Source organism: Lampetra planeri, chromosome 2, assembly GCF_965212315.1.
Source record: "Lampetra planeri chromosome 2, kcLamPlan1.2.h2, whole genome shotgun sequence".
Classification (NCBI taxonomy): domain Eukaryota; kingdom Metazoa; phylum Chordata; class Hyperoartia; order Petromyzontiformes; family Petromyzontidae; genus Lampetra; species Lampetra planeri.
Genome location: NC_136108.1, coordinates 4,813,565 through 4,828,454, shown reverse-complemented (window position 1 = coordinate 4,828,454; position 14,890 = coordinate 4,813,565). Strand labels below are relative to the sequence as shown.

At 40.3% G+C, this 14,890-nt stretch overlaps 1 protein-coding gene across 2 annotated transcripts in view; it reads left to right on the top strand.

Annotated features, from left to right (window-relative positions):
* The window catches only part of LOC144725065 (uncharacterized), a 28,010-nt gene that overhangs the window by 534 nt on the left and 12,586 nt on the right, over positions 1-14,890 (top strand). The window contains exons 1-3 of one of the 2 annotated variants that reach the window (XM_078604533.1): positions 16-1,717; positions 13,034-13,101; positions 14,350-14,458. In XM_078604533.1, the coding sequence (XP_078460659.1) occupies positions 13,057-13,101; positions 14,350-14,458 (154 nt within the window). In that variant the 5' untranslated portion in view covers positions 16-1,717; positions 13,034-13,056. Of the gene's footprint in view, positions 1-15; positions 1,718-13,033; positions 13,102-14,349; positions 14,459-14,890 lie in introns of those variants that run through there. The other variant, XM_078604525.1, reaches the window with a different exon arrangement.

Below are 14,890 nucleotides of genomic sequence, written 5' to 3'. Positions count from 1 at the left end.
GTTATCTCTCGATCATCGAACACTCGTGTATCGTTCATTACGCAAATATCGTCGCTGCGTGATTTGTGATTGTTTTGTTTGCTGTCGTAAACATCGCTGCACGGTGTTTTTTTTCCTGACAAAATATCGTACGACGTTATAAACTGGACACAACTGACGTCGTAAATCGATAGCTGTTCATTAAAGTGGTATTGTGCGTCACTTATCAGCCGTCACCGTTGTATAAGTACCTTGTATTGATTTACAGCGGAGTACTGATGTGTTGCGTAGACGACAGCGCGTGTGTTGATGTGAAGTTGCAATGATTTAAGAAGACTTTGCGGCAGGCTTATTTGCCGAGTGCGTTGCAGTTGAAGAACGTCGGGGGGGGGGATACTCTTTATTTACACGCGCTCAAGTTAAACAAAGCACAACAACTGCAATAAAGAAACATCCAATACTATTACAAAGTTAATAATAAACTCATATCGCTACAATCACATTGTGAAATTTCGGATCGCCGTACAGTCGTTTCGTGGAAATCAATAATCCACGGTCTAAAAAACCCCATCACACTGGATGCCTTGACTCAGCCAAATGTACAGGGTGGTCCAGATGCATGGTGCCCCCCCATTTAAATGATCTAAAACTATATACTGTATTTAAGTAAGGTGTATTTCAAACAGAAATTAATATGCAAAGGAAAAGTTATAAATGTTAGGGTCAATTCATTAATTGGCGGTCACAAGACATGGGCCACCCTTTAGAAAGTATGGTTGGTATACCGGTGACCACTACCTGTGGAATATTCGGAATGAATGCAGAAATTAGCAATAACTAGAACGTAGAAACGGCACGGTGGCGTGCAACTCTGATTGGCCAGCGACAGGCTTTTAAATCACCAACGCCAACAAGTTATAGGTTGTCAAGTTTATTTATTTAACCAGGTGAGGACTCAAGAGACCAGGATAGTATTAAAGTAATTAACAAGAGAGTGACCTGGTTCACGAAAATAACAAAAGGCAAAAAAAAGCAATAAAGCAAAATAAAAATCAGAAACCGGAAAAAAGCAGGTGGCTTCCTTACAGAATGCCCAAATAAGTTCACTCGTGAGTTCCGTTGTTTCTCAGTTAAGGCAAAAGGTAAAATAAGGTTAAGGCGCAGCCCTGTAATTGCATTGCTCACTTAACTGGTGGTGGAAGAGCCTCCTCCACTTCGAGGGAGGCTTTCCATCCTACCTACTTTCACGCTGAAAGAAGAGGCGAGCATTACCCACACTTTATCCTACCACGCGCAATCTGTCAATCCACCGACTCGATCACTTCATATACTGCTTCGTGGACAGAGGTGGAGGGAATGCAAGTACATTACCGATCATGATTGCAAATGCTGCCCAGCCGAATGGAACCGGTTAACTCCGCATTGCAACTCAATTTTTCTAACCTTTATACCACAGCATCTCCCTGTGTGCCTCAGTTAAACGATGTGAAGAAGATGTTCCATGTACTGCTCTTCACATTTCTAAACGTGCGGCATACCGGTAACGGGTTTTACCGGTTTTGTTTTACAATTGATTACCGGTAATACAAGACAACCACTTGAGAACCACTCCTAGGGGAAACTAGGTACACAGCTTACAGTTACCAAGTAGATTGATCAGCAGTGTTTCCCTGGAAGAGGTCTTCCTTCGGCGTCACCAGAAGTTACTTCATGGCCAAAAAACCTCAGTTTTAGATTGGTAATCATTGCAATTGCAACACACACGCAAGTGGACGTAATGTAGACGAAAGCATTACTTTAGAGCCGACGTTAAGGAGTGTGTGGTACAGTTTGTAATGAGTGATATCGCCCATTTTAATTGGAATTAAGGCATTTATTGTGCTACGTGGGTATTTTTTATATCATGTTAATCTTTCTAATTCATTACAGAATCGTACACAGTGTTTCCTCGTATTGATGTTTATAAACGAGTATCAAAAGCATACTACATACGGAGCTCATATTAGTTAGCAGCTCCTGGGACAGTATTGGCAATGCCATATTCCTATGCTAGGGTCAAATAATTGTTATAAGACCACGACTCAATTGACTTCTCATGAAGTTGTAGTGATTTTTATCGACTTGATTAATGCTGTTACTGGGTCGTCCTTGAGCTGGATTTGAACTTTCAGCCTTAGGGTGTAAAGAGGCTCTATCTACAGAGCAATACAACCCTGTTAGCTAAATTTATACTTTATGGTGCTGCAGTCTAATACGTTTGCTGCACAGGGATTTATAATTATTTACACTAATTTAACTTGATAAAGTCCAATACAGCATTCACGATACTCCTGTATACTGTCACAATGAAAAGCAATAATGGCATGTGCATAAAGAAGAACGGTTTTAAGCAGTGAACATGGCCAGTTGTTATGACTTGGATCCAGAAACATGGACACTCACAAATACAATTTTAACACAAGCTGAAATCGTCGCAAAATAAGCACGGTTAAATGCATGCTTTGAGTTTTATTAAGCGGCTGAAAGAGGAACTGGTCGACTCGAAGTTAAACGACATCCTGTTGACTCAAAACTAAGTGCCCTTGGGCTGGAGACGTCACAAGTAGTTGGGGCGAACGACCTGGTCACATCCAAAGGAGGTAACGCACCCAAGAGAAGAAAATGGAGTGTGAAATCAGCTGCCATGCAGGTTAAGCGACATCGATTGTTGCATCCCATAGATAGCGAAAGCTTTTGGAGACATTCATCCAGCAGTCTATTGATCATGGCTGTTGATGATATGATCACATGTCCATTTAACACCGTGTGTTCTAAATATTGAAATCATTTCACTATTATACACAGACTTGAAACTACAATATAGTAGCTGCTTTTTGGTATGTTGTGTACAGAAGCCTTACTAATGGCATCTACACTGTATGAAAAATATGTGCCCACCCATGTAGTCAATCTATGCCTGTATATTGTCTCAATGAGCAGTCACCTGGATTGAATATGGGATTCGTGTCCGATTATCAAGAAAACTTAATCAGGTGAATAACATTTATGACCCTGAGAAGCAAGCTAGAGAGATCTCCCGCAGCACAGTAGTTACTTTGAGACTAACCTTTAGACTTTGTGCACACATGTTTAGCATTTAATTTCATATACGCTACACACCTATGACAAATTAGCATTTGAATCAACCCGAACTATGTAAAAAAATCATCTAATTTGTGATACAGGTTTTTTTGTTTTATGTTCAGTTGAAAAAAAAGATCCCATAGTTATTAGCATAACTTATTTGTTTGTTGTCAAATATATATTCTCAGTTTTCCAACGTGACAATATTCTATACTTGGGATAATCAGGATTGGGAATCGATGCCAAGTGGCCAGTGTTGTAGTGCAACATCCTCCAGTTCACTACAGTACTGTGTGTACTCTCTTTATAACACATTTAGTAGAGTATTTGTTGGGCATGCCTATATGCAAATGTTCAAACTAAAGTAGTTCTCTGCTTCATTTGTGCAACTGTCACATGCCATTTCCTTATCCCAGCTACAACTGGAGGCCCTCATCCATGCCTTTATCACATCCCGACTCAACAATTGCGACTCACCTCTACAAAACTTCCTAAATCCGTCATCTGCAAACTTTAAATAATCCCAAAATATTGCTGATAGACTTCTCCCGTAATCGAGGCCACATCGCCCCAATACGTCATCAAGATTCTTCATGGACTTTCGCATGCCTACCTATCCTCTCTATCTCAATTTTCGCCCGTCCATGCACTCTTCACTGAGGTAAGAAAGGCTTTTTAAAAATCTTGTTCCTCATTTTTATCCTGATAGTGCTATTGGTGTCGTGTCATTCGAAGAAGTATCAATTTAGAACTCATTGGGAAGTTGCACATTCTCCCATGCTGCCCATGTAATTTGGAACTCCCTCAGCCATCCATGCCCTTCATTCCCTACGCTGATTCAAGTCCAAGCTCAATAGCTTTGATTTTTTCCCTCTGCTTATGATTGACTACGCGCCTCTCTCTAAATAAATACTGTTCTGTATGCCCACTGTTTCTGTACGGTTCTTGAGGTGTGGTTGCGTTGAGATTCTATTTAAATCGACATTGCATTTCGTTATAACTTGGTGCCCATGCATATACCAAACAATTTGCATGCGGTGATTAGTCGACATGTGTGAACTGTTTGCTTATTCACTGTTTAAAAGGAGGGGTAACATTAATCTCACGAACACTGGGTTTTCAAAGGTCAAGTTTGTGGTTTCTCGGATTTATTTTGATGCCTTGATGTTTGTTCTGTGCTTTATGGTCTGTGTTACTGAATGCATGTGGGAACAGGTCTTCTTGAAAGCAAAGTTTGCTTCAGTACAGTCCTGTATTGTATTGCACTTGCAACAATCATGGAATGCTTGTAAAATATGGTCTTAATCCCTTATTCCGGGAACCTGTTGAGTTTTACAATCTTTGAACTGATTTATAACCATTAACCCTATTCAATCACCGCACTTAAAGGACACATTAATTTTAAGCATTGCAAAGTAAAAACACTGTCTCCCTGTATGTATCACCCTTTTTGCAGCGCTGAGCTAACAGTGAAAATTTAACCTTATGGCAGTAACCCGGGGCACCAGAGTACCCCGGCTCTTGCATAATGTCCGTGATGCAGTCATTTTGAGTCTGGCGATGGTCGGCGATGCGGCAATCGACTCATCTCGACGAGCTGTACACGATGCACTATTCAAAGTAAAACATTTTGATAACGGATTTTTCATGCTAATGTTTGGCGTTTTGACATCGCGGAGTAGCACTGATTTCCGATTGATTGATACCCCAGTCGCGGAGTTAAGTACACCCCTGGGAAAAATAGTGTCCCAGAAATAAAATATAAAATTTCTTCGGGCATTTTGTATTATTTGGTACCCCGGGGTACCGCCATAAGGATAAATTCTACATTTCCTTGGTGGGTGCTAGTCTGTGCACAGCATGACCATTAACAACAATAGCAATCAGAATCACCCGAGTCTGTGTTTCTGTTGCATTATTAAGCAGTCGAGTCGTTGGCCCAGTAACAAAAACTCGCTGTGCTTGTGACTTGCTTTCAAAACGAAAAACACTTCCCTTTAAAATGTTGTATCATCAGCAGTATTGATCGCTCTACTGCTGGATGAAGGCTTCCCCAAAGTGACCATCCTTCACGATCTCATTGTACACAATAATCCATCTTAGTCCTATGTGTTCTCTCCTCTGGCTACCACTCCGTCAGTCTGCTGTCATCACATCTCGCTATGTATCCTGCCCAAGCGCACTTACTTTTACTTTGCTGTTAATATTTTGTCGAGCAGTACTGTACCCGGGAAAAAACTAAAAGAGGAGCGTTTTCACCTGCAGTATGGTGGTTCAAGACAGCATGGATGGGGTTCATGCTTGGTTAGCGGAAATAAAGTTTTGCAAACATTTTTTTAAAGCGATTAGGCAAACGACCAGCATTGATGACAGCCAACTGGACACGATGCCAGTTTATTGCTCTTATGGTTCACAAAGTCAAGTATTGCTTGCTTGATGACACATCTACGTGTGTTCCTTGTATCTTTGCAATTGGTAAGAGATGATAGAGATAGAGTGCTACCAGCTCTTATCTGCTTTTTATTTAAAATTCTGTACACTTCTGCGTGCCAGTTCAAGTTGAACTGCAGAGAAGAACTAATTTTGCCAAAATTTCGGAAATTACGGATAAAGGTTACATGCCCACAGTAATAATATCTGTAACAGCCGAGGTGCATATTGATGTCTCATTTGTTGCAAAAAAAGGTTGTGCACCCTGGGAAGCTAGAATATAAGTGATGGGACATACAAATGTGCATTGTTCTAAGTGAAAATAATGTTTTTAGCTTTGTACATTTTATATGTGAGAGTGGTATTATACAGCAATTAGATGTGCCAATTGGTGCAGTGATATCAACCGTGTATGGAGTTCGGTCAGATGTCAGAAACAGACATATGGTCGATCAGAGATTTAATCTGGTATGCAAGTAGCATGATTATTAAGGTTGTTTGACTTTCTTGTAACCATGTGTAAGGACAGTACGGGGCCTAGTTGCCGTAAATAATGATTTTAGCTATGAGGTCAAGTGAGGCAACTGGTTGAGGAGACAACGCGGGGGTAGAGATGGAACCCCCCGGGGTGTTATAGTTTGGCAAAAAAGAGAGTTCGGGGAAAAGGGGCGTGGCAGAGCCGAGGGGAAATAAAAGGCAGCGTGGAGCGGGGCTCGGGGCTGCTGTGGGGAGTCGAGGTCCGGACCGTCGTCGCTGTCATCACGGTGGATCGCCCTCATCGTCTTGGAAGGCTGGGAAAGAAGTTACATATCTTCGCCGTGGCTACTACATCGACGGCCCCTATATAGTCGGTCGGCTATATAGTGAACGTCGCGTAGCAGCTACATAGTCGCCCAGTTGTATATAGTCAACCTGCGTCCACCTGATAACGTGTCATCGAGTCGGTTGGACTGTAATATTTAATAAATATATAGCTTAAGCAAGACAGCGTCTCTGAGTGCTACATTACACATGTACAGTGGTGTTGTGGGCATTTAATTCATCAAGGGCAACAATCTCAGCACCAGAAGGTTGCTGGCATATAAGTTAAATTGTAAGCAAACTCCACCTTTGAACCAAGGCTGTCGGCGGGGAACAGTAAGTGTGAGAGGTCAGATGATTGTGAAATCTTCATTTCTGTTAGGAACAGGAGATGGTGTTTAGTAGTTTCAAGGTGATGATTAACAGATGTAATGTTACTGTTAATACCCTGGATGGTACAATAAAATATATTTTAAAAGGCTTGCGATGATCATTAAAAGTGAGAGTTAACCTATGAACTGAAGTACATCAATAAAATTTTTTTAAAAATACATCAAAAGTACTTTTCACCCGAGTTAACTGTTCGCACATTGTACCTACGACCAAAGTGGCCTCGCCAGTGCTCTCAGAAGTCATCTGCTTGGCGCTTCCTCCAGTCACAAACCGGCACAACAGATAAGACAGCCACACAAACTGTTCTAAATGGGGTTGGTCACCTGTACTTTAAGTCAGCCAGCCTATAGGGATTTATTTAGTAATGTAGATCTTCATAAAATTCGCCCACTAATTTTAAGCTTCTGCCATGTATTATGGTAGTATCTTACTCACATGGGAATTATATTTGTGGCTAACCAATCATTGACCTTGCTTTTTTGCTTTCAAGCTAAACAATTTTTGCTTTCATGCTAAAATGTTTTGCTATGAAGTCTTCAAACTTTCTTGTCCTGTGTTCTCAATTATAAAAAAAAGTGTCCTAATAATTATATGGAGATCTGTATGATCTATCTATTGGGATCTTATTTATTTTCCCGTTTGCTTCATCTTGTCTTTTATGGTTAAGTTGACGCATTCCGTTTGCTTATTTTACCCTTGCCCACACTTTCGACTATTTGGCTGCTATACATTTCCACGTGATAAGCCACTTCGTTGAGCTATCATTTGTGGTCAGGTTGCTTCTGAGAAATGCTATATAGCTCAGTGGGCCTTACCTGGTGAAATGAAAAAAATAGTATAGTTTTTAGTCCACTGTCCATTCTAGTTATTTCATTATTTATAGTGATGACATCCAAATCGTCATTTGCTTTTCTAGACATTTTTATCTGTTGCTTATAGTTAGTCTGAATTCTGTTAGCTTCTGACCTAGATCTTTGATATTACCTGTCTTGTTATTCCCTGTATTTAGCGTTGTCCTCTCTTTGGCGTCATTGAAGTGTAACATGCATTGCACCAGGCTAATTAAAATGTTCAAACTAGATTCGAAGCTTTCGTGACTGCAGGAATGACTCTTTAGTTATTTCGGTAAAGTCACGTAGAAAGAAATGTAATTAAATAATATTGGAATACGACGTTTCGATTGTAACACAAGCAACCATCATCAGGTACAAATGAATGAGAAAACAAACATAGTAAATCTTCTTGGTTCTTTCGGTAAAGTCACGTAGAAGGGAAATAATACGTGACTTTAAAGAAAGAACCAAGAAGATAAATCCCTGCAGTCACGAAAGCTTTAAATCGAAATTGTTAAAGTTAGTTATTACTTGTAAAGATTATTTTGGGACCTCCTTTGCCAGTACCAAAACAAACAACCTATTATAAAAGATTATTTTGTAAATCCATATGAACACGTTTCACAGAATTACACTGTTTCAGAGGTTGTTTGTAATTGTTATTAAAGATACTGTTAGTAGGAATCCTAAAAATCCACGAAAAGGTACATTTTTCTTCGTATTATTTTTAGGTTGCTAAAACATAAAGATAACCCCGCACGGTTGACTGACGGGCAAATAACAGCGTGTGTCCTAGCAATGCAACCCCGCACAGAAATGCACTTGGCACGTGCAAGGTGGCATTTTGCGTACGTCAGTGAGCAAAGGTAGGAAACCGTAAATAAACTGGAAATGACAAGAGATGGGACGCACAAAGGGCGTTTTGCCTTTCTATAAATAGCCTTCAGGCAAACCAGGTACGTGGGAGTGACGTCAGCAGCCAGGAATGTTGTGCGTGGTGCACGCATCACCTGTGCTTTGGTAAGGTGAACCCTTCCCCCCCCCCAATGTATTGTGAAGCTACACACACTAGTAGATGTCGACCACAAGGGGAACCTACATTCCTCGAGCTGGATAATATCTGGGTTTATTTATATAGGCATTTGTGAATGCAAAGAATACTTGAAGGCCTATTGTGTGCTTGTGCATACACAGATACACTCACACGTACGTCACATAGATACACATGATGTGAAATCTTGACTTAAAACTTTCGTGACTGCCGGAATACATATTCTATGGGTCTTTCGGTGGCTTTACTGAAAGACCCATAGAATATACACATAATCTGCCTTAGTACCGGATCCCAATAATCTTTTCTAAAAGGCAATGGATGTCAAAGGGCTTTCACATAAATAAAATATTGCGATTGGAAGTGCCGGTTGTGTAATTTATTCTTTCTATCATTGAGGCACGTGACAATATTTATTGTACACCATTTGATTTCAGAAAGTTTTGCGTTTCTGGATGTTGTGATGAGACCTGTGTTGTGAATTGCGTATTATAAATATATTCTGGGTGGTGGTGGTGATGATGATGCAATCACAATACAATGGGATATTAAATCAATGTTTTACAGTACTGTACGTATTAAATCATTAACCATTGTTTTGTTAGACGCAGCATATTATGGAAATACGAGCATCTTTTCCCATCCTAGGACGGAAGCTGTCATATTTACGAAAAAATTGAGCAGAGTATAATTGTATCTTGTGTAAATTTAATGGTAGTGAATCTTGCACAAAACGAAGTCATCAAACACTTCACTGCAGTTCACTGTAGCACTGTATTAATGGCAGTGAGTCTTGCACAAAACTACGTCATAAAACACCTCACTTCATGTCACTGTAGCACTGTATATAACTGACCTTCAATTTGTTAAAATTCACTGCTCTGATACTTTATTCTCCTCTGCTTTCGGTCGCTGGGGTTGAAATAAATTGGAATTTGATACAATATCTGGAAAATCACAGAGAAATGTCTATTTTACTATAATGTAGAAGCATAAATTAGACTTATCTTTTGTCTCAAGTGCTGAAGAAATAAATAAAGACACCAAATCAACTTTGTTGCCACGTAGAATTATTTATTAGATTCATTTTCAAAAGCGAATTTGCGTGAGTGTAAAAATGCACCCGCTCATTAATATTAATGACGGGGGGTGCGGCAAGTGGAGTGACGTCACGCGCGTTACACACAAACAGACATTCTTGGCTCAGTATAGTAGTAATTACTCTGTATTTACGATCCAGTACATTCATCAGCTACCAGGATCAGTTTTTACAAATTCTTCTGAATAAAACATTGACAATCATAATTGTTTCAACTCTGCGCACTCCTAAATCCTTAGATATTGTTACTCATTTTCATAACTATGAACGTTGTTGTTCATCTTTGTGTATGCAGGACAGCAAAATTAACCGGTTAAACCAGACCATACCTAGGCTCACAATAGCGACACGTGGATTGGTTTGTTATTTTTATGTACTTTAATTTCAGTTCGTGGGCACTGTGTAGTGTAATTGTCAGCAAAGTGAAGCACGCCCATACATTCTGTACAATACTTGCATTGTTATCACTGTGTGACTCTGCTCTAAATATCAGATCAGCCGTTGAGATTAACATCAGTGCAATGGGGACGACTGCTGAGCACTTTATTTTATGGCCTTACAGTAATTGTACAGGGTGGGGGGGGGGGTATCATTTAGAACATCTTATAAGTCCACTTTTCGAAAACATGTAGGATAAAATGATGTAAAAATGGGGGGGGGGGGGTGGAGCTGTGGTACAGCGGTGAGCTCGCTACATTATGAATCCCAGTCACCAGATTTAAATTCCTGTTCACAGATGAAATCCGTGGCAAAGTTATACAGTATCAGAATTGGCCCTGCCCTTGCTCCACCTGCATCAGTCAGCGTGGTGAAGTATGGTCAATCAATCCCCATGGCTGACATAGCGTGGTGAGGCCCTCATCCATTGGTGGATTGAGAATTATGAATGAAAAAATAATTGGATACACTATTCATGTATTAAGTGTCTTCAGGTTAAAATGAGCAACAATTAAATCCCCGTGCATTTTTATTGCCAGTACTGTGCTCTACATTTTTGGTGAGCTCATAGGCACCGACCCTAAAACCAACTACTGTACTGTATAGTACACACTTCCTTTATTTCTGTAGTAGTTGTCCTTTCGAGAGACTGGCTCCCATCATAGGACGGGGCCACCAACAGACATTCAGCACGACCATGATCAACGCTCCATAATGCTCAACATACAATAACTGTAGAGATGCTGACTTTTAAATAGTACAAAATATGGCGACATGTATTACGGGGTGACGTTTAAGGAAACTACGGTGGCCAAAGACCCTTTACGACTGACATGGTGTGAGGAGGGAGGCCTTCGTCCATTGGTGGATTGAGCATGCCTGGACTTAGATTTAAATTGTACAAATATATATAATTGGATAAACAATGAATGTGTCTTAAGGTTAAAATTAACAACAATATATGTGCTATGAAGAAAGGCCAATGCCTGAATTATTCCCGATATTTGTTTTTCCTTTTAACAAATGTATAGAGGTTTTTTTAATTCATTGTGCGTGTTGCAGCACTGCAAAATGCAGCATGACCAAATAGTTTTGTTGACTTTTAAAATGCTGGACGTACAACCCTTTGTTAATCCACCGCTGTGTGAAGAAGCCACACCTTTTGGGTCACGTTGGGTTGTTTGGTCAGTGCAGTTTGTGAAGGAAGTGGGTGCTCAGGCCCCATGTCACATGACACTCGCCATTGGTGTTAGCCACGACCCGGGAATCGAACCGGTGGCATTAGCCATGGTTGCCAGGTTCACAGTGTTACGTGCCAATCTTTGCATCACTGCTTTGACCTTCTTAGAATATAGGTTATTCCATTGTTAAGGTTTGAGTGACGTCAGTCATGTTAAGTACTGCTGTACAGTGTCTTCCTGAGGAATTTAGTTTTTTATTCAAAGATGTAATGCCTTAGTTTTTTTTATTTAAAGATGTAATAACTCCAAAAAAACCTCTTATGGATGTAATGTCTTATCGCAGAAATTTTACAAGAAATGTAGTAAGAGCATTTTTAGGAATGTTTGCATAGCCTAATAAAATATAAATACACGCTAGGGTTACTCTTGCAACTGCATTACATGCAGTATATGCAGGGTGTCCCAGAGGTATTGTGACCTTAAATTAATGTACTGCTAACATGCTTTCCTTTGCATATTCACTTCTGTTTTAAATACACCTTGCTTTAAAAAATAATACGTTTTAAAGGCACGTCGATAGGTTCAAAGACGACTGCTTGTGTTGCGATCGAAACGTCGTAGTTTTTTGTTATTTTCTTTGAACCTTTCTACGTGACTTTACCGAAAGACCCAAAGAATATGAATTCCTGCAGTGACGAAAGCTTTAAGTCAAGATTTACGTTTTAGAGAGTTAAACGGGGGGTCACGAGACATCTAGACCACCTTGTACTACAGTGCATTGTTTATTCGCCCTTCGTAGGTGCTTGCTAACAGCACTTGTCCCACCAGTCTGTTAGGACTATACAGGGGGATCATTGTCTTTGTTTTGTTTATTCGGGAACAATGCCAATGACAATACCGGTGTCCAGCTCTCTATCCCAGTGATTCCTCAATGCTATTACATTACAGTATCTGCAGGTGACTAAAACAGGTAGAGTATATGTTTATTCATTATCTTCTGTCCTGCATACAAATGCAGTTTAACACGTAAGCGTTCGCAAATCACAGATGCCGTTGTTTGCTGTTGTTTCCATTCTTTGCTGGTAACATTGGTTTCATTAGTGCGTGACGATTGTTTAATAATGTGATGCAATTTTCTTTTTACTGTCCTCCTGAAGTATCCCAAAAGGACTGAAACGACTTTGAATACTGCTGAATAACAAAATTGTAATCTTGATTTGAAGCTTTCGTGACTGCAAGAATCCATACTCTTTGGTTCTTTCGGTAAAGTCACGTAGGTAGAAAAACAATAGATCACGACGTTTCGATCGCAACACAAGCAATCGTCATCAGGTGGGACAAACACAGCAAGAAAAACTGCTGTGGTTGTCCCACCTGATGACGATTGCTTGTGTTGCGATCGAAACATCGTGATCTATTATTTTTCTACCTACGTGACTTTACCGAAGGAACCAAAGAATATACAAGACTGTAGTATTACAATTTGCAGGATCTCAGGAGAAGAGATGCCAGTGGCTTGGGGAGGTCTTCATCCAGCAGTAGAATGATCATGGCTGACTACGATGAATCAAATTTGCTATTTTTTTCATATCACTTCCTCGGTTGTGATTGTGATGGGAGAAACCAAGGCGGGCAATGTACAGGTTTGTACGAATGGTGTTTCCTTGTTGGTGAAATAAAATGTGTGTAAATGTTATTTTTACAGATTCGTCCCTGTTGCACCTTGACATGAAAATTGCAGAGCCCAAACCCCAGGAAAATGTGAAGCAAAAGGTAAGAATGCATACAAACACGTCGGACACATACGCACAACACTGCACATGCCAATATATAACCTTGATACGTGCTTTTTGCATGCGTATCCACCATGGGTGAAATGTGGGTTATTCTTGCATTGAACCCTGTCTTGTACATATCACATACTTAAAGTACACAGCATGTAACCCTATGACCAGTCATAGAAGTTGTTAATCAGCACAAACTAGACGTTGCTGTCGCAAATATTTTTGGTACATTAACTGACGCGATTAAATGCGGACATTCTTTGCTGCCATGGTGACAGGTTTTGACATTTGCTTGGACCGACCCACTTGAATGCGAAATATTTGCAGGGACATAACTTTGTGTTTAATAATCAGGGAGAGGTCTCTCCGCGTCAAACTGCTGGAGCTTGTTTTGTAATTGAAAGTATTTGGTTCGTTCAGTTTAATGCATTTTAACAGCACACTACATGCTTTTCAAGTGTAATGCTGTATAATGTTACCACGGTGATTGTCATGTTGTACATACTGAACACATGAAAGTATTACGGGTATTTTACATGCTCATCTGAGCGATATATTTGAAATTCTAAACTAAGTTTCAAATTCTAAATTAAGTTTAAAATTCTATATACATGCCAACATATTTACCCTTCAGTGTTGTTAACAAAATACATTGTTAATTACATTTCTGTCAATTCACATGTACTGCACTACGTGTATAATGTACATATACTGCAGAAAATTTCATTTGGAATAAAAAAAAAACTCCACTGTTAAATAAACCTACTACACGATTGTTTCACGTCTCTCATTCATGAGTCTGCCGCAGGAGTAACATTCAGTTTTAAACAGATAAATATAAACACAAATATTGCAGTACAGACTGTGTGTATAATCTGTGCGTGATATGGTGGGTTGGCACAGTAAGGGGCACAGGTGGTGGCATCGGCCAGTCAGTAAAGCCATGGCACCTGCTAAGTCTGTCCTGTGACTTCTGGCCAGTGAGCGTTTGACGCGTCATATGGCCTTAACGTGCACGTAGCTTGGCACAAGCGCCATGGTGTCATCACTGCCACTTAGTCGCGAATGGCGGTTGCTGCTTTGGCGAGTCCACAGAATCCAACTTGCTGATGAAATTGTCATGCATGCTAACTGTTTGTACTTATCAAGAGCAAACCCCACCCCCACCTCCTTAATCCCAGGCTTTTGAGGAACAAAGTTGACCAACTCATTGCGTTATTGCCTTTCTCCGCCGCAGATCGATGCTGTCCGTGCAATATTTCCCAACCGGAGTAAGAATGAAGTTGTTCTGGTGCTGCAGCACTTCGATTACAGTGTGGACAACGCCGTGCATGCCTTTCTCGAAGGTAAACTGTGCCACGCCTCGTCACAGCAGGGTCCAAATTTCCCACTCATGCTCATTCAGTAACCCCATATTGTTTTTTTGAATCTACAAATCTGTTTTGATTTTCATTTTAACACGTACGCTTTCGCGACCGATTTTATCCATAACCTATTGATTCGGCTATTGTGGGTTTATTCTTTAACACACCGGTGTGCTGTACTTGTAACGAATTGGCATGTTTCGTTTACGTGACAAACTTTACTAATTGGCTGCACCGGGTGGTGGCGGGCTTAGCGACAGACACATTTATACTTCACGCGATCTAACCCAAAAACCTCTTACTGATTTTAATTGTTTAATGTGGGTGGATTGACCACACTAGAATTGCTGGGCGACAGTCATTGTTTCAAAGAAACGACTCTGGAGGGCACACTTTGGGGGAGGTTAAATTCCA